Source organism: Rhinopithecus roxellana, chromosome 1, assembly GCF_007565055.1.
Source record: "Rhinopithecus roxellana isolate Shanxi Qingling chromosome 1, ASM756505v1, whole genome shotgun sequence".
Lineage (NCBI taxonomy): Eukaryota > Metazoa > Chordata > Mammalia > Primates > Cercopithecidae > Rhinopithecus > Rhinopithecus roxellana.
Window position 1 is genome coordinate 199582315 of NC_044549.1, and position 23714 is coordinate 199606028.

At 46.5% G+C, this 23714-nt stretch overlaps 1 protein-coding gene across 1 annotated transcript in view; it reads right to left on the bottom strand.

Annotated features, from left to right (window-relative positions):
* The window catches only part of FYCO1 (FYVE and coiled-coil domain containing 1), a 79801-nt gene that overhangs the window by 36599 nt on the left and 19488 nt on the right, over positions 1–23714 (bottom strand). The window contains exons 5-14 of the mRNA XM_010374799.2: positions 21511–21617; positions 19333–19476; positions 15969–16059; positions 12621–15047; positions 11369–11461; positions 10616–10734; positions 8513–8680; positions 5652–5801; positions 4668–4879; positions 1508–1652 (exon numbers count right to left, since the gene is read on the bottom strand). Coding sequence (XP_010373101.1) covers positions 1508–1652; positions 4668–4879; positions 5652–5801; positions 8513–8680; positions 10616–10734; positions 11369–11461; positions 12621–15047; positions 15969–16059; positions 19333–19476; positions 21511–21617 — 3656 coding nt within the window. The remainder of the gene's footprint in view (positions 1–1507; positions 1653–4667; positions 4880–5651; positions 5802–8512; positions 8681–10615; positions 10735–11368; positions 11462–12620; positions 15048–15968; positions 16060–19332; positions 19477–21510; positions 21618–23714) is intronic.

A 23714-nucleotide genomic window follows, 5' to 3' on the forward strand; every position in this document is an offset into this window, starting at 1 on the left:
GTGCAGGCTAGGTGAGTGGAAAGTCCCTTGGGTTCCACAGGGTATAGAGTAATAGGCCTGTCCATATTTTTCTTACTGCTAAGACTTTGAGGCTTTGGGTGAGTTTATCTGCAGCTAAAGGGACCTCTGAGAGGACTCATCTATCAGAGACAATTGCAACTAAATCCGAGCTTCATTTCTCATGGCATCCTTACCAAGCCTGATTAGTGTTTCCAAAAGATGAACTAAACTCACTGTGCTGGAGCTTCATGGACAAAGCCAATCCAATCACCAAACTCAAGACCCAAGACAGCCTCTACTCAGTGTTTCCTCTGTGACTTTGGTCCTTGCCTTCCCTTCCTGGAACATCTTCCTCTGAAGCAAGCTTATCCAACCCATGGCCCACAGGCTGCATGCAGCCCAGAACTTCGAATGTTGCCCAACAGAAATTCATAAACTTTCTTGAAACGATACGAAATTTTTTCTGGGGGGAGGGCGATATTTTTTTAAGCTCATTAGCTATCGTTAGTGTTAGTTTATTTTATGTGTGGCCCAAGACAATTCTTCTTCTAGTGTGGCCCAGGGAAGACAAAAGAATGGACACCCCTGCTCTGATGCGTTTCCTGACAGTATTAGCCTGCAGTGTTCTCCCAACCCCTACATTCCTGTGGTCCCTAGGGCATGCTTCATTCCATTAGCACTAAGCCACACTCTACCTTCATCACTCGGCAAGCCAAGTGGGTAGGTGGTAAGGTGAGCAAGACCAGGAGCACAGGGGCCTGAGAGCAAGGCTTTTAAAGAGCAGCATGTTGCTCTGAGCAACTGCCAAAGGTGGCCCAGCAAGGGTTGCTGTTATAGGCTGAATTGTCTCCCCATGCCCCAAATTATTCACATGCTGAAGCCCTAAGCACCAGTACCTCAGACTGTGACTGCATTTGGAGATGAGGCCTGTAGAGGAATGATTAAGTTAAGATGATGCTGTTAGGGTGGGCCCTAATCCAATGGACCAGTGTCTATAAGAAGAGGAGATTGAGAGACATGGAGACACACCAGGGACATGCAACAGGGACATCCACACCAAGAGGCAGCAAGGGGGCAAATATTTGCAAGCCGAGGAGAAGCACCTCACAGGAAACCAGCCCTGCCAGCATCTGACCTTGCAATTCCAGCCTCCAGAGCTGTGAGAAGGTAAATTTCTGTTATTTAAGCCACCCGGTCTGTGGTATTTTATGCAGCACCCAAGCAAACTAATACAGTCGCTCAAGCCAAGAAAGACAGGCCTTAATGGTGATGCTGAAACCTGGGGCCACTGACATCTCCCAGGAGCTCTCTGCAAGGCTCAACACTGACCACTTTCTGAGCGCTGATGCTCTTCAAGGCCATCACAAGCACTGTTCTCAGGCACCTTCCCTTAGGCAAGGACAGTCAGTCCTGCTTCCAGTGTCTCACTTTCCTCATCCTTTGATAAGAAAGCACAGGGGCCAGGCCTGTAATGAGCACTCAGGAAATGGGGGTGACCTCTACTCACTGTTCAGCCACATTTGGGTCAAGAGAATCAGTTTCAGTGGGTGTTTCAGGCAACGAGGAGCCAGACTCCTGTATCTGGCATAATTCCTCATCTGTGATGATATCAAACACAGCGTCGTCTGGTGGCCTGTAGTCTGTATTTGCTCCTGGGCAGCAGAGGCAGATCAGGAGAGAAGAGACACAATACACTGTTATGCACAGGCTGGGTAACGGCCTTTGGGAAAGTGAGAGAGTGCAGCTATGCAGAACAAGCTGCTGAGGCACAATTTAATTGGTCACTCAACTGACAGCTATTCTGTCCAGAGTTGAGAGAAATGGTTGGTTGCTGGGAAATTCCAAAAAAGTAGAGGAAGGCTTACAGATGAAATGGAATGTACAACCTAAGAGACTTCTCAGAGGCTAAGAGAGGTTTCAACCTCTTGCATATTCTCTGAGGTCCCTTATTTAGAAGGAAAAATCTTATTAAAAAAGAACCTAATAACAGAAAACACACTTCTATGCCACTAAATCCTTGCTCCATAAGACACAGGCAGTACTTATTCATGTATTTTTGAAAGCAGGAGTCTGTCTGACCTGCATTTTCCCTTAATCCACTGATGTGTGGGCAAGAACCTCCAAGTGCTCAAGGACTTGCAGCAGGCACTGGGTTTCCAACCAGGGGCCTTGTGTCCGACTATGCAAGCCACTTAGTAGGAAGGCCACTGTAGGAATGTTCCTGTACCAGTCATCTGCCCACAAACACTCTCCAGCACATGTCATGGAAAAATATGAGAGCAGGTTTGAGGCAAAAAGAAAAAAAGACTGGGTGCGGTGGCTCATGCCTGTAATCCCAGCACTTTGGGAGGCCGGGGCGGGTGGATCACTTGAGGCCAGGAGTTCAATACCAGCCTGGACAACATGGTGAAACCCTGTCTCTAATAAAAATACAAAAATTAGCCAGGTTTGGTGGCAGGCACCTGTAATCCCAGCTACTCAGGAAGCTGAGGCATGAGAATCACATGAACCCAGGAGGTAGAGGTTGCAGTGAGCAAAGATCATACCACTGGACTCCAGCCTGAGAAACAGAGCAAGACTCTGTCTCAAAAATAAATAAATAAATAAATAAATAATAAATCAAAAATTGAAAATGAGCAGACAGGAAATGTCAAAAACCAAAACAAGTGACCTGAGCACTCGGTGGTCACTAACGAGTCAGGGCAAGCCCATGCAAAGTTCCTGGGGTGTTTAGCAAGAAAAATGGTTCATGTGAGCTTAAAGTTCCCAGCTGGACCTGCCACATGACCACTAAGACAGGCCCTGCTTTAGAAGTGAAGTTATTCTTCTTGTCTCAAGTCTGTATAATAGAGAGCTTGAGGCATAGGCTGAAAAAAGGGGCCAGGGATTGGTTTTTTTCGATAGACCCAGCCACACTCCTGAACCTGCCTTGCAAGGCTGGCACAGGGAAGGGAAAGCAGACAACAGGGATCTAAAATGATGTCCACTGACAGAAACCGAAGACTTAAATAAATAGAAAGTTATAACATGTTCATGGACTGAGTCAATTTTATTAAGATGTCAATTCTCCCCAAACTGAACTAGAGATTCAATGCAATCTCAATTTAAATATCACCAGGATTTTTTGTAGAAATTGACAAACTGATTCTAAAACTTATATAGAAAAACAAAAAACCTAGAATAGCCAATACTTTGATAAAGAACAAAACTGGAACCACTCTACGTGAGGTTAAGATGCTTTATAAAACTATGGTCATCATAACAGTTTGGTATTGGTAAAAGAACAGGCACATAGATACATGGAATAGAATAAAAGTCCAGATATAAATCCACACGTATAAGGTCAATTGCTTACTTTCTATGGCAGCATCAAAAAAAAAAAAAAAAAAAATTGGTTTTTGACAAAGGTACAAAGAACAGCCTTTCAATCAATGGTGTTGAAATAACTGGACAACCATACAAAAAGATGAATCTCTATTCACACCTTGCACCACACACAAAGATAACTGAAAATGAATCACAGTCCTAAATGTATAAGCTAAAGCTATAAAACTTCTAAGAGACAACAGAAGAAGGTCTGTGAGTCCTTGGGCTAAGTAAAGCTAGACATGACAACAAAAAGAAAAACATTTACACATAACAGAAAAAAACTGATACATTGGACCTCATTAAAATGATATACTTCTGCTCTTTGAAGACTTTTTTGCTCTTTGAAAGAAAATAGAAAGACAAGCTATAGATTGGGAAAAAATACTTGAAAAATACATATCTGACAAAGAACTTGCGTAGAGAATACACAGAGGACTCTCAAAATTCAATATTAAAAATCATTTTAAAATGGGCAAAAGATTTGAAGAAGATAAAACTATAGCTGTGCAAAGTACGCTCCCCATCCTCATCAGTTCTTTGTACCCAACAACATAATGGGGCCTGCTAACCACCTGGTAATCCACTGAAACAAAAGAGGAAAGAACAGTATTTCTAAAGGCTGGCTGGCCTGCATCCAGACAGAGGCCAAGGAGGAGTTCACAGGGACCAACTGCAGATGGCAATGATGCTCGAGCAGAGATAAGCTGAGACCACTTTTGCCTGTGCCATCTCAGCTCTGCCTCCCTGTGCTCCACATCCAAAGTCCAGTGCCCCGAAGGGCAGCCCAGGCCTGTCTGTTAGGGTGTGCTCAAAACAGAAGCAGCAGAACTCAAACTACTTCTTTCACTGGGCTGAGTGGGAGGACACAAAAGAGATTACACCCTCCTTGGACATGAAAGAAGAGCCAACTTCAGGAAGAGACTGAAGGATATGGATGGTTCCAGACACAACTCCTAGCCTTGAGTTACTCTGGATGCCAAGGCTGCGGCTCTGGTAGACAGCATTCACCAAAGCGTGCAGTGTATTTCATGGATGTGCATTAAGAGGTACGTAGACTTCAGGTTAAATCACACTGAATCTTATCAGGACAAAGTTATTCCTTTTTCAATTCTCTTTCAATCCTAATATATCAAAATGAAAGTCTCCAGTTGGTGGTAATATATTTTAGCACCTCTTTAATACCTAAGTTTAGAAAACACTGAATTCAGCTTATTAGCACTAACTAGGTACAACAAGCGGGGTGGAGGGTGGGAGTGGCATCTAGAGAACATAGTAGGTAGTAGAAGCAGGAGACTGACCTTGGCCTCCTGTGGCCTGGGGCCCAGGTGAGGCTGGTGACAGTGCAGGGCTGGGCTCTCCCTGGCTAGTGCCTGAGCCAGTGCTATCAGGGGAGCCAGGGCCTTCACTGAGCTTCTGGAAACAGGCTCGGCAGCAACGCTCCTTTTTGCCACTGTGCTTGCTCAGGACGTAGTTGTTGCAGCAGTAGTAACAGAAGATGCGGCCACATATCCTGGGAACAAAACAAGCCCAGGCGGTGAGGATGATACACTATGATCTTGTGTGATCTGCTCAGCACCCAAACTGGGCTCTGGATGCCATGTGACTCTCATCAGACCTAGCTCTGCCCCCACGTTAGGATGTGGCCATGAGCTCATTTCACAGGATTCCAACAAAGCCTTCTTGTCAGCTTGGTGAAAGCATGGTTTACTTCCTAAGGTCCTGGGAGGCAGGGAGATAAAATATGGATGAGCCCACCTTCCCTGGCACCAAGCTGTAGGTATGCCTCCCATATTTCAGAAGCTAAGGCTCTAAGAGACCACAGAACTTCACAGCTACGCTGATTATTCTGCACCTGCCCCCAGCCCAGCCCGAGATTCATCTTTATCCATCCTTCTCTGGCCTTTGTGTCCCTGGCACTGCCTGTGTTCCTCTAGTGAGGTTTCAGGCCAGCTCTTGCTGGCTTCCAGTAACGCTGCTCCCCTCTGGTCCCTACAGGAATGGTAGAAGAACTGCTAGTCTCTGGGTATGCCCCATCCCTGTGGGGACCCCAAACTCCATCCACATCTCTGTATTCTTTCTTTCAGGGAGCCCTGAGTGTCTTGTTAGGATCCCAACTAATACACTTTCCTCACCTGGTTCCCTTAAAGCCAAAATGCAATGTGCTCTTCCTAAACAGTCAGCCATGGTACCAACACCTATCACAGAGTCCTCTTTCGGAGCTCTCTGCGCTGGTCCTGGGCCCCACCAGGGTGTTGGTGCCAACCCACGAGCCCCCTGCTGACCTGCAGTGGTGCCGCCGCATCATCCAGCTGAACTCCCGCTTGCAGTCGAGGCAGTGGTTTGCCTCCGTGTCTCCGAGCCACCTGTCCTCAGCACTGAGCTTCTGCTGGAATTCCAGGGCATCTGACTTCTGCCAGAGAGCATCCTTGTCCCTGGGACAAAACCACATTGGAAGAAAAGAAGAGAGAATCCATGAAAACAATAGGATGATCCTTGCTTCATTTCAAAAGACTGGTATCAAATTTCCTAAGTCATAGAAAGAAAATTCACTTTCACCTTGGAAATATGCCCCAGCCCACGCTAGGTCTCCTCCATCTCCCCCGACATGCAGACTTAACTGACACCACATGTGTGAGAACACACGGGTGGCAAAATATGTACAACAGAAGGCACTGTCAACTGCAAAGAGCTGCCAGCACCAACGAGGGCCACCACTCAGGCACCTAAACAACAGTGCTGGGGACCACTGGGAGTTTAAGCTAAAACGTGCTGCCATGCCGACCGTCTACGTGCAGTAAGCCCAATGACCATCAATGTACTCCCCACCTGAATCTTAATGTGCTCGGGGCCCTTTATGTTTCTATGGTTGATCCAAGTAACAATGAATCAGTGGAGAAGATCAAAGATTTCCTAGCGTGAAAATCTGATCAGATGTTAGCCTCCTCTGCCCCTCAGAGAGATGGTAAGGTCACTCTGGAAGCCAGACTGAAAGAAGTGTGAGGCTTTCCAGAAAGGTCTGGCAGTGTCAGAATGTGCCTGATGAACTGGGGGTGGGGGATGTGAACACAGGCTTCCTCAGGGACACTAATGAGCATTTTCAGGCTTGATGGTTTCTGACATGGGAAGTTTAGTTCTTTCTCATATGAAGCCGCAGTCGGCACCCTCAGGGCTAATGCAGCTCTAACAGCTCCTCAGCCACCAGTAATGTGACACCTGAGCCACTCAGGTCCTGAGAGATACAGGCTCCATCACTGACCAGGAACTCCCAATCAACCCCAGATCTTTTGCCTTAAATAAAAAAGCTTGAACATGGGCTTGACTGGCTTTTTCAAGGCCACTTGAAATTGTTGGGAAGCAGGAAGACTCATTCTCTGAAGCAGCCTCATTCTCTAGGCTGGTCCATCCACACTCTGGGAATGTGGAATGCTGCCAGGAGCTGGTATTTTCCATCACACCCCTCAGGTCACAAATACCCTGAGTTCTAACTCTGTATATTGATGATAAGAAGGCAGAGTTTTTAAACTTTCAAATTGGTTGTAATTTTAATATCACTGTTTTATAACACTTAATGAATTAGCGTATCTAGGCTTTGCTGATCCATGGTGCTGCTAACATCACAAAAAGAGGGCTAATTAGATTGTATGTGCCTCTTGAAAGAAAGATCCCAAACTACAAACCAATTCTATGAAGGCTTCTTGCCAAAATTTTGAACCTGAGTCTAAGCAAGCTGCCAGTAGAATGATGGTTCTCAGCTCTGGCTCACTGGTGTCTGAGTCTCACTCCCAGAAATTCCAATTCAGTTAGTCTGGGTGGGGCCTGGACATGGGCATTTTAAAATTACTTCCCTAGTGATTCTAATATGTAGCCAGGATTGAGAACCACTGCAATAGTTCTATCTATGGACTCACAGGAAATGCAAGGGATGGATCATCGTGTTAAATGGACACCATGAGGATGCAATCGGCAAAAGTAGAGAGATGATAGGGAAACCCATTGACTAAAAGGGATATAAGAGACAAATCAATTGCAACAGATGAATCTAATTTAGATCCTGATTAGAACAACCTGAAAAAATTCTAAGGCAATCGGAAAAATTTGAAACTGACTAGACACTTGATGATATTAAGAAAGTGTACTTCATTTCTTAAGGTATAATAAGGATACTGTGGTTGTTTAAAATGGAGGGTTCTGGGCCAGGCTTGGTGGCTCATGCCTGTAATCCCAGCACTCGGGAGTCTGAGGCAGGCAAATCACTTGAGGCCAGGAATTCAGGACCAGCCTGGCCAACATAGTGAAACCCTGTTTCTACTAAAAATATAAAAATTAGCTGGGAGTGGTGATGTGTGCATGTAATCCCAGCTACTCGGGTGGCTGAGGCACAAGAATCGCTTGAACCCAGAAGGCAGAGGTCGCAGTGAGCCAAGATCACGCCACTGCACTCAAGCCTGGGCAACAGAGTGAGATTCTGCCTCAAAAAAGAAAAAAAAAATTCAAAAAATAGAAAATAAAAGAGTCCTTACCCTGGAGAGGTACATACTGAAATATTTATGGATGAAATGATATGTGTGGGATTTGCTTCAAAATCTGGGAAGGTGGGTAAACAGGTGGGTCTACAGATCAATCAAGACTGGCCCTGAACTGAACACTGTTGAAGCCGGGTGACAGGTTGGCCCTGAGCTGAACACTGCTGAAGCTGGGAGGTGTATTACATGATTCTATTTTTGTATATTTGAAAATTCCATAAGGAAAAGTTAAAATAAGTTTTGAATGACTTGTCAGGATTAAAAAATCAGGACACTTCACATTAAAATCCAGGTTTCCACCTTCTCTTGAGAAGAAAGGTGGTCTAGCAGTTCTGGGCCAAGACTGATGTGGCAGAAGTAGAGCCCAACTGTGTCCCCAGTTTCTCACAGTCCCCTCCTGACCCAGCTCCCACTTATATCAGCTGCCTGGTACCTGCAGGCACTGGAGTTTGGGACTCTAGTACTGGGGAAAGTGAGATGGAGGAGGAGAGAGGGGCTCCTGGGAGAGGGGCAAGAAAATGGGGAAATTTCTGAAGTGTGCTTTCAAGAACAGCTGCATTTCTTTAGAGAAAACCCAAGTGTGGGGAAAACCCCAGCTGCTGGTTTGACACAGCACTCACCTGAGCAGCTCTATCAGCCGCTCCTCGAGATATTTCTTGGTTCTGTTGAGGTCATCCAGGTCAGCAAGCATCTTCTGGTCACTCCTCTCGCGGTTTGTCACCTCCTGGCAGAGTTTGTTGTAATACTCTTGGATTTTTGTTGTGGCTTTTTCGAGTTCCTTCTGGGTCCTGGGGGAGGAGTGGTAAGTTTTCTTGATTAGCCAGAATTTCCAGCTTTCCCAGGCCTCTGGGCTCACCCAGGACTCTAATGAGAGGTGCCACTGCCCCCGCCATGAAGGAGCCCCTTGGTACTGCTCACAGGTATCTGCTCACAGGTTATGCAGTTCCCTAGCTTTTGAGGGGAACCCCCACATACAAAGGGGTATCCTTGGAGGGAGAGGAGGCTGACCCCAGGTTGCCAGAAGCACCCTAAGTGAATAGTACTCTGCACCCCTTGGCTCCTGGACAGGGGCTGGGCTTGCAAGAGAAGCCTGATAGACAAGTCTCATGGGCTGGTGATGGGGAGGATGAGCAGGAGGAGAAAGGAGTCAGGACAGGCAGGACTGAGGTGTAGTTTCCTGGAGGTGGCCACACGGAGGAGGGCCTGTCTTCCGTATGTCCCTGGGACTCTACACATGGGGCATGGTGCTGGGCCCACAGCAGGTGCTCAGTCTTAATCTGCACTGCCAGCTGTTCTACCTGATAGCCCCCCTGAGGCCCAAGGAATTCCGTTTTGGGTGCTGCAGTGTGTCTCAGTCTTCAGCAGAGGAAGCTGGCTGAATCTTGCTGTCTTCCTCACCCCACCCACTCCATTTTTAATGCAGCTATCTCCTAAGGCAGTGGTTTTCCAAGGATGGTCCAGTGGGACATAATAAAAGCTCCATTAAACAAAGGGTTCTGCAGAGAGACTGATTAATTTATACCTTCCACATCTAGTATAAAGTTGCCAGGAAGTTGTTTACTAGACCCTGTCCACCAAAATGGGCTTATAGGTGCACCCACACACACAGGTGGTGTACGTGTGTGCATGCACACACATACACTGAATAAAATAAGTTGGCAGATAGACTGTGCAGCTTGGAACAACTGAAACAAATCCTGAGATGTTACAAATAACCACTGTTATATCATGTTTTCATGCCACCAACTCAGGCTCTGTTTAAATTGTCATATGAACATGACTTAACTAAGGGCAGCCAGTGCCCTATAGGATCTGAACACTGGAAGGGTAAGATGAAAGGAAATGTATGTCTAGGTTACTGAATGTCAAAGATATCCTGGATGTCCCACTAAGCTGAAGCCCAGGCCTAGAAGGCAGGTGTTGGGAAGAGGTAATAGATAAATAGAAAAGTTAGAGACTTGGGACAATTCGGTGTGCTTATCTTTGCTGGTGGCACACATGCAGTTGGATTCTGGCAACTCCTCCTTTCTGCTACACCTTTTAAAAATTAGGTCTTCCTCCCTGTTACACCTTTTCTTAATCAGGTCCTGGCTCAACTAGCTGGGTTCCATGACCGCATGGTGGACCTAGGCTCACAACTTCACATGGCCCCAAGTCTGAAAATGAGGGGGTCAAGGAGGCCTTGGGATGGCAGCGTGATCTGCTCTCCACAGATACGGCATCAGAGAGTCTGCACAAAGACAGGCTGATCCTGGTCCTTGGCACACTCATCTTCCTCATCCATAAAATGGGGATAGATGATAACACCTTCCTCATAGGACTGTTAGGAGGATTACATGGGTAAATGTATGCAAAGTAGTCAAAACAGAGCCTGCCACGTTTTCAGCATTATTTAAATATATGCTGTTACTATTACCATTATTATTATGATCTAACTTTTATTTCATTTTAGTTTTTCCAAAGCTTGCAGTTACTCAAGTATGCATGGCCAGAGAGAAGAAAATCGAGTTAGGAGAAAGGTGCTTTAGCCGTGTATAGGTTGGGATGGGCAGGCAGCCAGGTTCTCTGTGGCATGCTTCCAGCACAAGCACTTTCTGAGTTTGTGGCTTTTCTTGCAAAAGGACTTCCTAAACCTAACATGAGTGACTGACTTTCTAAATGACGAGACCAAACACTCCTTCCCTGAAGACTACCGACAGCTGCGTAGGTGGACTGTGACTAACCTTTCTAGGTCTTCACGTAAGGCAGCCCCCTCCTTGTCCTTCCTCAGCATGGCCGCCTGGCACTCTGCAAGATGGTTGCTGGTGCAGCTCAGCTTCTCTCCCATGTCTGCTTGGGTGGCCTGGCACAGGACATCAGGGAGAAGACACTCAGCTTGCAGAAGCCCATACAATGTACCATAAAGTGGCTGGTGTGCCATCTACCCCATCTTGCAGAAGCCCATGCAACGTACCATAAAGTGGCTGGTGTGCCATCCACCCCATCTGGCTGGGTCACTTCTAAATGGAGGGTTGTTTTCTATTAAGTTCAAGAGGCCATGAATCTCTGCTCTATATTTGTGGGGCCTCAACTGCAACTAGTTAAGGTGGTTGGCAAGTGGCAGGTACCAGAATTCCCAGGGTGACACTGAAGGTAAGGATGGCAGGGAGCAGGATTCACTTGGACAAGTCACTGCTCTGAAGACTGTGGGACCAGTGCCACCCCTGCTCCTGCCCATTTTAGAATCATTGGCTGGTGATCACCTATAGAGATGGCCAAACAGGACACTTATTTCCTTTCTGCATTTGGCAGCTCCAGCCAGGTGTCCAGGGAATGGATGGAGGGGGTCAGGGTACAAACTGAGGGTGTCTACAAAGGTAAACTGAGGACGGCTTTAGCTTGGGAATCTGGAGGCATGCAGGGAGCCCTCTTAAATGATCCAGTCAAAACCACACCAGATGCCCTCTCCCTGAGAGGTCCACATCACCAGAGCCTACCTTCAGCTTCCCCACAGCTTCCTCGGCAGCCTGCAGCTGCCGGCCTTGCTCCTCAAGCTGGCCCCTGAGGCTCCTGGACTCCTCGCCAGCATTCTAGAGAGGATAAGAAATGGATCATAAATGTAGGGTCATTGCTCTGAGGATCCCTCAGCCCCATCACCCAAATAGATAAAACCAAGCTGCCTTTCTCTTTTTCCCTGCAAACTGGCTCCTCAGTGAGCTTTGGGCTTATTAATAGTGAAATACTTTCAAGCTTACTAAGAAAAGAGACTTAGCCTGGTCCCCAAACTTAAAACTTAATTTCTGCAAGGGAAAAGGTTGGCTATGAGCCACATGGAGTTTCACGGGGTGGGATGGCACTGGGTGGGGAGGCACACCTGTGGCAGTGCAGTGGCGCTGCCTCAGAGAGGAGTGTTAGGAGTAGCCTGAGAGTGCACAGACCTTGATGCAGACAGCCTAGTGGCAAGCCCTGGAAATCAAAGCCCCAGGCCATTCTGCCATGTCTTCAATCTAAACAGTCCTTAACCCTTCATCTTTGTGCACTAGCAAAGAGACATATTAACTGCTCATCTCATTAACTTGTCTGTCCCAAGGGCCTTGTAAAAACGAAATAAGCTGGTTCCCTACCCTGTATCTGCTGTCAGGAGAGCACCTGATGGGGTTGGTTATTCATTAAGAACCCAGAGCGAGGACGTGAGGCAGCTGTGAACTGCTAGCGCTCAGAAGGGGTTTTAGAGGCCAAGTCAGTGTTCTCACACTCACATGCCCAGGGCGGGGTGGGGGGCTTGGCAAGTACAAAAACCAGTGTAAGGAAAAGTTCAGAGGATGTGTGCCTCCCTCAGGTTCCTGCTGACTGCTGCCACGGGGAGGGGGCGGGGTGAGGATGCAGGCTTTCGGATCTTCTGAGGTTTCAAAAGAAGCCCTCAAACTGTGTTTGTAAACACCCTGCTCTTTCAATGTTGGCTACTAATTTTAAAAACTTCTGTGTGGGCTAATCTTGTTTGCAGTGGTCTTGAGTTTAGACTTCTGGGCTAAGGTATCACTCCAAATGTTCTGGCCCTAACATGTTCCTGCAGAGAGAAAGATGCTACTGTGAGCTGTGATAGCAGGACAGGGCCACAAGGTGTTTGCTTGCACCCACAGTACATTCTCCAGCCCTCACCTGCCTCATGGCTGAAGGTGCATCCTCCCACGGACCCACCAGGCCTGCCCAGGGAGATGGGTAGGCCCAAGTGGTTGAAGCTAGGATTACCTTAAGTCTGCTCTGGTACTCCATGATTTCAGCGCTCAGCTGGAACTTGAGGGTGTCGAGCTCCTGGCGTGCAGCCTCTTGGAGGCTCTGGGCCCGCTGCTCAGCCTGGGTGAGCTGGGCCTGCAGGCCAGGCAGTGAGTCGGCTGCTGCTTTGGCCACCTTCAGCTTTTCCTGCAAGCTCTCCTTCTCTTGCTGCAGTCCAGCTACTTGGCGTTCCAGGCCCTCTCGCTCCCTTGAGGCTGCCTCTTTGGCGTCCTGGAGCTCCTGGACAGCACAGGCCAGTGCCTCCTCCACTTGCTCCTTTTCCATGGTCAGTGTGCAAACCTGGATGCCCAGCTCGGCTGTGTCCGTGTTGGCCCGGTGCAGCTGCTCCTGCAGCTCAGCGTGCTCCAGCTGTGCTTCCTCGGAGCTGCATCTGGCCTGGGACAACTCCTCCTGCAGGGCCTGCAGCTCCTCCTCCCTCTGCTGGGCCTCACTGGTCCTCTCCTCCTGCAGCGCCCCTTCACGCTCTGAGCACTGCAGCAGCTCCTGGACATGGGCTCTGTTAAGGGCTTCATTCTGCTCCTTCAGCTGCTGCACAAGGGTCTTGTGCTCCCTCAGGACTGCCTCAGCCATGCTTAGCTGGCTCTGCATCTTGTCCTGGTCATCCAGAGCTGCCCGCATCTTGGCCTGGAGGTCCACCACCTGAGCCTGCAGTCGTTGGGCCTCCCCTTGATGGACTTCCAGCTGCGCCTGAGACAGGGCCAGCTGGGCAGCCAGCTCACGGGCTTCATCGTCGGGGGGTGGGCCAACTCCCTGTTGGCCTTTCTCTGCAGTGAGGACTTCAATCAGCTGGGTCTGCTGCTGGCACTGGCTCTCAAGAGCCCTAAGCTCTCTGTGCCGGGCCTCTGCCAGTTGACGGCACTGCTCCACCTCCTCCCGCAGCTGCTGGCACTCATCCTCCTTGCTCTGCAGAGTGGCCTCCTTCTCAGCCACCTTGGCTTTCATGGCCTCCTTGGCCTTCCTTACAGCCAGCAAGCTTGCCTCCATCTGGTCGCCCAAGTGCCGGATGCTGGCCTGCTCAGCCTCCAGGGAGGCCAAGGAGCCCTGGATGGCTGCTTCCCGCTGCTGCAAAGCCTGGTAATCGGCCTGCAGGGCTTGCAGCTTGCCCTCCAGGAGCTGGTTACGCTCGACCACATTCTTCAGCTCCTTCTCCAGTTCCCTGTTGGCCTGCCGGAGCTCTTCCTCCTGGCTGCCCTCCTGCACCTTGGTATCGTCTAACTGTGCCTCCTGCAGGCCCTTCTGCTCCTCCTCTGGCTTCCCACAGGCCTCTTGCAGACTGGAGTTCACAGGGACCAGGGCCTCATTCTTTCCACCTGCCACTGGCAGTTCTGGGCCGGGCTGCCCAGCAAGCCGCTCGAGTGCACCCACCTTCTGGCTGAGGTGGTCTTTGTCCTGGATGAGCTGCTTCTTCTGCTCCTCCAGGTCACTCACATGTTGGCTCACCTGTGCCAGCTGGGTCTCTAGGAACTGCAGCTGCCGGGTCAGGGACCTGACCTCCTGCTCCAGCAGCTCCTTTTCCTCCTGTTGCTGTTTTTTCTCCCGCCTCAACTCTGCTAGCTCCTGCTCCCAGGAGCTCGAGTGCACCAGCAACTCCTGTAGCCGTCGCCAGAGCTGGTCTGCCTCCTGTCCCTTCCCAGACAGCTCCTCCTGGAGTGGGGCCATCTCCTTCACCAGGCGCTCCAGGCTGGCCCAGGCATCCTCCTTCAGCTGCAGCTCCTTGACCAGCTGCTCCAGCTGGGCACTCTGCTGTCTGTTGACCTCCTCGACCTTGGTTTTCTCCCTTTCTAGGGCTCGAAGCTTCTCCCCTAGCTCCTGAATCTCCTGGGCCGCATCACTGGGAATAGGTTCTTGCTGGCCTTTTGTGTCTGGTGCTGTATCTGCCTTCTGCTGAGCCATGGCTAGCCAGTCTGGGATGCTGGCTAAATGCTGGTTCTTCTTGCCCAGTGAGTCCCGTGTGGCCTTAAGCTCCTGTGCCAAGGGCTGCAGCATGGACTCCAGCTGCCGCAGGGCTGTGTGGTAGTCCTCCTCCTTCTCTGCTGCTCCTAGCTCCAGGGCCTGTAGGCATGTCTGCAGCTCCTTCACAGTGTTCTGGGTGGCCTGGGTGACCTCCCACTGCTTCTGGAGCTCAGCCACCAAGCAAGTGAGGCGAACGTTGTCCTCTGCTGCAGTGCGCCCCCTCTCCCTCTCTGTCTGCAGTTGCTCCCCTTGCAGGCTAACAGCTGCCCTCAGCTCCTGGTTCTCTCTGTCCAGCTGCTGCATGCGCTCCTGTAGCTGCTTCTCCCGCACCTCCAACTGGTCCAGCTCTAGTCGCATCTCATCAAAGCCCTCCAATGCCTCGTTGTTTAGGGGGCTGTTCAGGTCAAAGTTGGACACCATCTCTTGAGTCTGGGAAGAAAAACACAAAAGACAAGTGGCTTTGGGATGAAGCTACAGGGCTACTCAGAAAAGCTTTAGAGTTTAATGAGAGCAGAGGTAAAAATACAGGCATTACTTGCCCTAAGGTTAGTCTAAAGAGCTATTCAAAAGACTAGAATCCCTTTGCTCAAAGCATCTGCCACACATTCAGCAGCACATTCCAAAGCCAGGAGGCCACCTATGTGAGCTCCACTGAGATACAGACTTGCTTTTCCCATCCAGCCTTCTTCAGCTTTTAATAGACGTTGTCTCTGAGATAAATTCAGTTATATCTAAGCTGTTGTTCACTCATTGTGCCACACCCATACCCGCAATTCCTGGCATGATGAAGCCACAAAATAAGGTAAAAGATTCATCTATTTTCTACTCTTAATGCTCCTTATATTGATCATTTTAATTTTTTAAATTGCTGATCAGTTTTCACAGAACTATATACAGCCGTGATAAATTCACATTTCTAAAAAAATTAACAAACTGCCCCTACCTACTAACATTGACTGAGCCCTTGCATATGTCAAGCCCTCATCTATGAACTAGAATGATTTTTATTATCCCCATCCTGTGGATGGGAGAGCTGAAGGTTAAGTAATTTCCCCTTGGTCATAGCTGGTAGGTGAGAGTCAGGATTTGACTCTGTCACTTTTAACCATGGTGCCAAACTGCTTCTTTTAAAATACTTTAAAATCATTTAAAAGAATTTAATTTTAAGAGAGCCTAGATTCCATTTGGTTGAAAAACCCAGACTCCAGGGAATAGTGGCTATAACTGAGTGGTTCTATTGCTCTGGCTGGAACAACAGGTATCTGAAAACATCACCCTTGAGTTGCTAGGGGCAAGGACATACTCTGGTAGAAGCTATAGTAAGATAATTCCCAGCCTTCCTGGCCTTACCTGTAGGTAGCTGCTCACCAAACTGCTCATGCTGGAGCTGCGGCTAGGGGGTTTCCACAGGTAAGCAGAAGAGCCAGTGGCCAATGTCCTCCTGTGGGGCCACAAAGCAGACATACCTGTATTCAGAGCAGGAAACCTACACACATGGAGGCCTTGCTTGTCACCAGGCAACCAGGTGGTGGTAGGGGGCTGCCTTCCCAGGTAGAACGTAAGGAAGTCAAACCCAACAGATTCCACCAAAGAGCACAGCTACACTGGTCTGTAACAGATGAACTCCATGGCTAGAGTTTTACCATCATGGCTTTCCTCCCACTGCCAAAAAAGAATTATGTGAACATGTATTTCCCGATATTTGGTTTACATTTTTCTTGAGCTTTTGGTGCCTGCCTCAGTTTGTCTGCCAGTGAGGAACAAGCAGCAGTCAGCTTGGTAAATAAGAGTCACACTGTGTTTGGGGGCTCAGCTGCCGCTCTGCATGACACAGCAACAGTGTGGCTGGGAGGCTGCTTCTAGGTCACATAACCAGGCCGGTCAGTGCAGATACAGAACATTTCCCTCATCGCAGAAAGTTCCATTGAATGGCATTGCTTTAGAAATACAAAGGCTTGTGTGATAACCCTTGTTTAGCAGGAACCTCAACACATTTTTACTTCATCAGAATCATCTCCTAAATCTAAAATTATTGTGTTTTCAAACTTAGTCTCCACAACCCAGCAACTGCCCTTCACAGTATCTTCCCTGAAGACAGTCACATAGGTACATAAGGAAACAGTTGGGATGCTCTTGGCAGCGCTGTAACTGGAAAAAGGGAAACCAAACAAATGGCTATTCACCCAACAGAATTCTCTACACCATGGGTTAGCATTCTTTTTTCTTTTTTTGAAAAGGGCCAGATAGTTAAATATTTTGGTCTTGTGGGCTATATGGTCTCTGTCACTCAACTGGCACTGTTAGCATAAAAGCAGCCATGGACAACAGGTGAATAAATGGGCGAAATTGTGTTCCACACAGCCCTGTGGGCTGTAGTTTGCCAACCCAACTCTATACTTACAGAACTCCATGTATAAACAGACACAAAATCTCAAAAACAAGGCAGAATGAAAAAAGCAGGTTGCAAAAGGAGAGCTATCACATGATTCAACATGTGTAAAATGTTAAAACATTTACAAAAAAAAACTATATATACTATATAAACTATTTACAAATACACAAGTAATAATGAAAGCATAAGATCTGGGCATGAAATGCATTGATTATAGGGCCACGATTACTTCTGAAAGGGGAACAAAGGAGAAAGGATGGCAATGGGGTGGGGCTTTAGCTGCTCTATAATATTTTATTTCTTAAAAAAAGTATCGGATGTAACCAAGTCTCCCCATCAGAGCCAGCTTGACAGGGGCTCCCACTGGGGTAATTGGATAAGTGGGATAATTTAAGCTTCAAAATAAATAATGACAGTGACAGAATGTAACCTATTGAATAAAGTAAGAATCCATGAGTCAATACTGCTATGAATGAATAAATGGGGAAAAAGAAAAAGATCTTCCTTACAGCAGAATGCCAACTAATCATGGAGTTAGAAAATCACTCTGGTAATGATGATGGTAATAACTGCTTCAGGCAACAATTATCAAATGGTATTAAAACTAATACAGGACAGATTTAAGAGAAAAAAGGATAATAATGTAATTTCAACATGCCTTCCCATAAGATACATATTCATTACAAAGGAAGAAAGAGTAACTTTTGGAGAAACTTGGCAAGCACCATGTTACCCAAATGACCAGGATTAACCTCATTAGTAATGAAACAAATCAACACTGTGTGCCTCCAGATACAGTGTGCTGACAAGACAACAGCTGAGGTATTCCTGCCAAAAACACTTAACATAATGCAATAATGAGGAAACATCAGACAAACTCAAATTAAGGAACAATTTACAAAATAACTGGCCTGTATTTTTCAAAAATGTCAATGTTATGAAAGACAAAGACTGAAAAACTGTTCAAAATTAAAGGGGACTAGAGAGGCATAGCAATTAATGAATTAACAATGTGTGATCTGGGATTGGGTCTTAGATTATGAGACATTATTGAGATAATTTGTAAAATTTAAATGAGATCTGTAGATTAGATAGCAGTATTGTATCAATGTTAATTTTCTGATTTTAATAACTGTACTGAGTTATATAACAGGATGTCCTTGATTTTAGGAAATGCATAATTAAGTACTTAAGAGAAAAGAAGATCAAGTCTGTAATTTACTCTCAAAAGGCTTAGGAAATAATTCAACATGTAAGTAGAAAAAAATGATAAACAATTATAGTAAAATATCAATAACTAGGGAATCAGGGTGAAGGATAGATGAGTACTTTGTATTATTTTTGCAACTTTTCTGTAATTCTGAAATTATTTCAAAATGTAAAAGTTTTAAAAAGAATATCTGGGCCAGGCGTGGTGGCTCACGCCTATAATCCCAGCAGTTTGGAATGCCAAGACAGGATTGTTTGAGCCCAGGAGTTCAAACCAGCCTGGGAAAGATAGCAAGACTCTGTCCCTACAAAAAATAAAAATAAAAAAAGGACACCTCAATATGGCAAAATGTAAGCTATTAAATCCTGGTGGTTTGCATGTGACTATCATATTCACCACTTTTCTCTATATGTGAAGTATTTCCTAATAAAAAATATGAGTGTTAAATTTTAAAAGCCTTATGAACAGAAAGCAAAACAAAACAAAGAATGCTGGACTTGATTTTAACCTAAGTCAGGTGTCCCAGGCCTGCTGCCCACCAGCTGGGTGACTTTGTCAAGTCCCCTGATCCTCTGAGCCTGTACCTCACACCTCCTTCCTGGAGCTGATGTAAGGACTCTGGTGGTATGTGAGTGCCACACTGGTGTAAGACATGGCTGGCTTGATGGCCTCAGAAAATAAAGAAAGAAGGAACAAAATGCAGCAACCTTTCCTGCAACTCTTATGTGGACAAGCTGTGGCTTTTACTTCCTCTCCTACTGCTTAGGAGCCTTCTGTAGTAACTCCATAAGAATAGGCAGGGGAAAAAGCCCACTCCTCCCCCAATGCCTATAGCAACAAGTGCCTTAAAAAATTTTTAAAGCCTTGGCTTTTGCAGTATGCATCTCCACTGACTCATGCCCTGGCCAATTAGGTTGGTTTAAGGTTGGAGCCTTCAGATGTTATTGTTAGTCATGATTTAACAAAGTCTGTAAAAGGAGCTGGAATAAGAGTTGAACAGTTTTATGTAATTTACTGAGCAAGCAAAATTGCTTTAAGTAGACTGGTGGCAATCTTCAAAACTTTAAATGTCTCTTTTCCTGTCTTTTAAACCAAGCAATCCTTCAAAGTACCTGGCAAATGTTGGCCAGGCAGCATCCAAGTCATAGCCCCTCGACGCCAGGTCAAACTGAACCTCAGTCAGCTCATAGAGTTGGCCCACAATGTCCGAGCTCAGCTTTGGCTGCAGAAAGGGGCTTCTTGCATAGTACCAGTCACTGCAGAAAAACATGTCAATTATAAGAGTAATAAAGATAAAGAATGTGTGAATTTATTCAGTCCTCCCACTGTGGCTCTGCCTCATCGAATTCCAACTCAGGTTACTAAATTAAAAGACACAGGCATACAAACCAATTTCATTTTCATGGTAGAAGAACATAACTCTCAAATAAGCTTGCTCCTCTTCAAAGAAATTACTGCAATGATCTAGATGCTTGTTCATTTATTACATACATCATATCTACTTCTCAAAAAGGATATGGGAACCTTAAATGTCAATTATTTGCCAAGGAAGGGCAATTGTAGGAGAAAGAAAACTTATTTTTTGAAAGATAACTTTACTTTCTGTTCCATTTTCAGAACTCAATATGGGACACTAAACTCAACTGCTAATTTCTGTCCAGATACCAATTTAAAAGCCAAGGAACAAATTATTCAGAAATGTTTCAGCACCATAAGACAGGGTGAGAAAAAATAAAATAAATGTTATCTGCATTTTGAGGTAATGGTTGTTTCATTTCAGGCAAAGTAACAAGAATTTTAAAAAGATGCATCAGAACACAGTTACTCATGCCTATAATCCCAACACTTTGGGAAGCTAAGACAGGAGGATAGCTTGAGCCCAGGAGTTTGAGGCCAGGGTGGACAATATGGCAAGATCCCATCTCTACTAAAAAAATAAAAAATTAGCTGAGCATGGTGGCATGCACCTGTAGTCCCAGCTTCTCAAGAGGCTGAGGCAGGAGGATGGCTTGAACCCAGGAGGTAGAGGCTACAGTGAACCATGATTGTGCCACTGCACTCCAGCCTGTGTGACAGGTTAAGACCCTATTCCCCCTACCCCAACCCCCACCCAAAAAGAAAAAGATGGCTGGGCATGGTGCTTCACACCTGTAATTCTAGCACTTTGGGAGGCCTAGGCAGGGGGTTCACGTGAGTCCAGGAATTTGAGGCCAGGCTGGGCAATATAGTGAGACCCTATCTCTACAAAAAGTAAAGAATTAGCCAGGCACAGTGGTAAATGCCTATCCAGCTACTCGAAGGCTGAGGTAAGAAGATCACTTGAGCCCAGCAGCTTGAGGTTATAGTGTGCTATGATTGTGCCACTGCACTCCCGCGTGGGCAAAAAAGTGGGACATTATTGTCTGTGAACTGTGATTAAGTCAAGCTGTTTATGACGATCTTCACCAAACATCTAAAACAAAATAACCTTCAAATCAAATATGCAAACTTTTTCAACTCACACCAATTCACAAGGCCTGTCACATGCATGAGAAATACAAGTACATCTCTACACAAATCAATCTTTAAGTTGACATAATGAAACAAAAGGTTTTCCTTTGTAGTTTTTTTAGATTAAAAAATTTTGAATACTCCCAAAGGAAAGGGGCCAGGCAAGAGATGCTGGAAAATCCAAAGAGGTTTAGTGGACCGGTACCGGATTTGTAGCTTCTAAGCTGATACCCACTCTCCCCATTATAGACTCAATCCCTGCCCCTCTCCTCCCTTCTCTCTTCCCTGCTGAGGCTTCAGCACTACCTGCACAAAGGCTGACTGCACACCTGACCTGAGCTCTGCAGTGGCCCCCAGTCCTGGCTGCCCACCACAGTCTCTGGTGTGTTCACACAGTATGCCAGGTGAGGACCCAGGCTCAATAGTGTTAAAAACCCCACAGGTGATTCTGCTTAGAGGCCAAGGCTGTAACCTGTCTGTCCAGTAGTGCTGGCACCAAGGACATGCCGTCCACCAGGGAAATTGTCTGGTATCGGGAGTTAAGAGAGCAATGGCTGAGGCCTAGAGAAAAGCATTAAGCCCCTTTAAGCCTCAGTAACCTACACAAACTCAGTGCTACCTGCCCACATGTGTCAAGGACTTTGGGAGGAGGGGTGGAAGACAATGATAGATGTGGAAGGAGTCTGCAGTGTCACGAGGGACACAAATGAGCACTATGTTGCAATTGTCATTATTATTAATGAACTTTAGTTCATTTCTGCATGGGATGGTGCTAAACCCCAGCCCCGTCCTGTATTTACCTGGTCACTTTGGTGTTCATGAAGCACTGCTGTAAGGTGTCTGCCAACCTCTGGTGCACCAAGGAGTAGCGAATAAATGCTCTTCCTTTCCCCAAGGATGTTCGGAGCTGGAGAAAGCAGATTACATAGAGCCAAAGAGCTGTTAGCCTAACTCCAAATACAGACCTGGTCTCATAGATGGCTTGTGAAACACAGATACAGGGCAAAAAATGTCACCCAATTTTACCCTACATGTTGTCCTTCAAAGGACACAACACATTTGATACTATCACTGCAGAGAGTAAGGCTTGAAGTGGGCGAACTACTTGCAGGCCTTCATCTGAGAATAATCTGCAGACTCCAGCAAACATATCATGGAAGATATATTAACAAGAGGCTTCCAGACATCTGTGGATTCTATTGGAATGTCACTTTCCCTCCTCTGCTCTATCAGAATCTCTGGGTTTGGAGTCATAGGAAACCAAATAAAACTCAGTTTTATATTAGAGTCAAACCTGGAGGTAGGTAAATGAAGGACTTCTCACACCACAAGTCAGCTTGAGGAGGAAGAAGAGATGGTCTCAGCTCAGCTAATGCTGGTTTGTTTTTAAGGTGTGTGGGGAACAGGTGCAGGGGAAGGGCCTAAAGACTTGGCAGAAACATGTGCAGAAGGAAGAAGAGAGGGACAAGGGCAGAGGTGCGTGTGTGTGGCCATATAACTACCTCATTTGTATTCCATGAAACCATCAGTAAAATCTACAAGTCTGCCAACGCTTTCCTGGTTGGATTTCCTGTTCTTGATCAGATAAGCCAAATCACTACATTGAATCAGAAGGAGCCCAGGGGTGAGACCAGGGGTGTCTCTAGGCAGCCCAGTCACACGGGGCTAAGGATAAAATGGATATGGGTCTGCCTCACAAGTTTGGCATGGATTGCATAGGAAGGCCCAGGTGTAGGTCTGTCTTCAAAACCTCTCCCCACAGAGCTTATACCTAAAAACCAATTCAGAGGAAGGGGAAGATGTGACTGGAACTGTTTTGAGGCTTACATTCACACCACTCAAAAGCTTGTTGTGATGGAGATAGAATATGTTGGTCAGAGACTCTGCCATGAGGCCACAAAGCAGGGCTCTGTCAGCTGGGAGCATACAATGGCCAAGGCAGATGGAATAAAAGGGACAGCCACAGAAGACACTTGGGCAAGTTTGCAAATTAGGATTCATATTCCTGATAGGTCAGCCCAGAAGCTCAAGAAAGTAGGCAGGAATTCAAAACCTCCTGACCTACCACATGTACCTACTCTCTCAGGCTCTGGCTCTGGGTAGGGTAAGTTGGGACCAATACCCTCCCGACCCCTTCAAAGGTCAGAAATATTTACAGTGTGTATATGTGATGGGGGAAGGGGGAGCAGTGGTTTGCCAAAGAGGGTTCCTATAACCCATACTATTCAGATTTTAATTCTGACACTATATTGAGTCACTATCTGACTCCAGACCCCTGTATTTTAATGCCAGTGCTTGAGGCTGTACCACATATTTCCTGACTCAATGGGGTAAACATCCTGGTGTATAGCACCTTTTAGCTCAGAGCTATATTTCTTCTTACTGCTGACTCAAGGAAATGATACCATATGAAGTAGTTTTAAACAACAAAAAGGTGTTAAATCTTTTTAACTAGAGAAGCTGTAAGACAATTCCCCATGTGTGTTTTGGGTGCAGCCAGGACACCTGGAAGTGAAGGCAGGCAGCAGCCTGGTTTATTGGTTTTACAAAAACCACCATGACATGTCTGCAGACAGACGATCTCAGCAGATTTGCGGGGGAGAATCTTGATGGTATATCCTGTCTAAATCACTTTTTTTTTCACTGACGACTGAGGTGAGAACAAAGTGTTTAGTGGTGATAACCAGGAAATTCAGGCAATTGGAAAGAGCTGAGCAAGGCATTGTGAAGTGAAGCGTGTCAATTATACAAACACACACCCTGCAGAATTTCATTAAGACCCTCACATCACAGCCCAGGTCTGTAAGCTCCCAAAGACAGGAGCTTGTCCTTATTTTTGGCAAACTTACCATTATACCAGCCTTTAGAACATCAGAACTTTTTAATGGCAAACATTTGAGGCTATATTTTTAGTCAGGCCCATTAACTGAATTATATATATATATGGAACTATTTGTTTTAAAAGGTATTTTTAGGGGGAAGGGAACATGCAGCCTTTTATGTT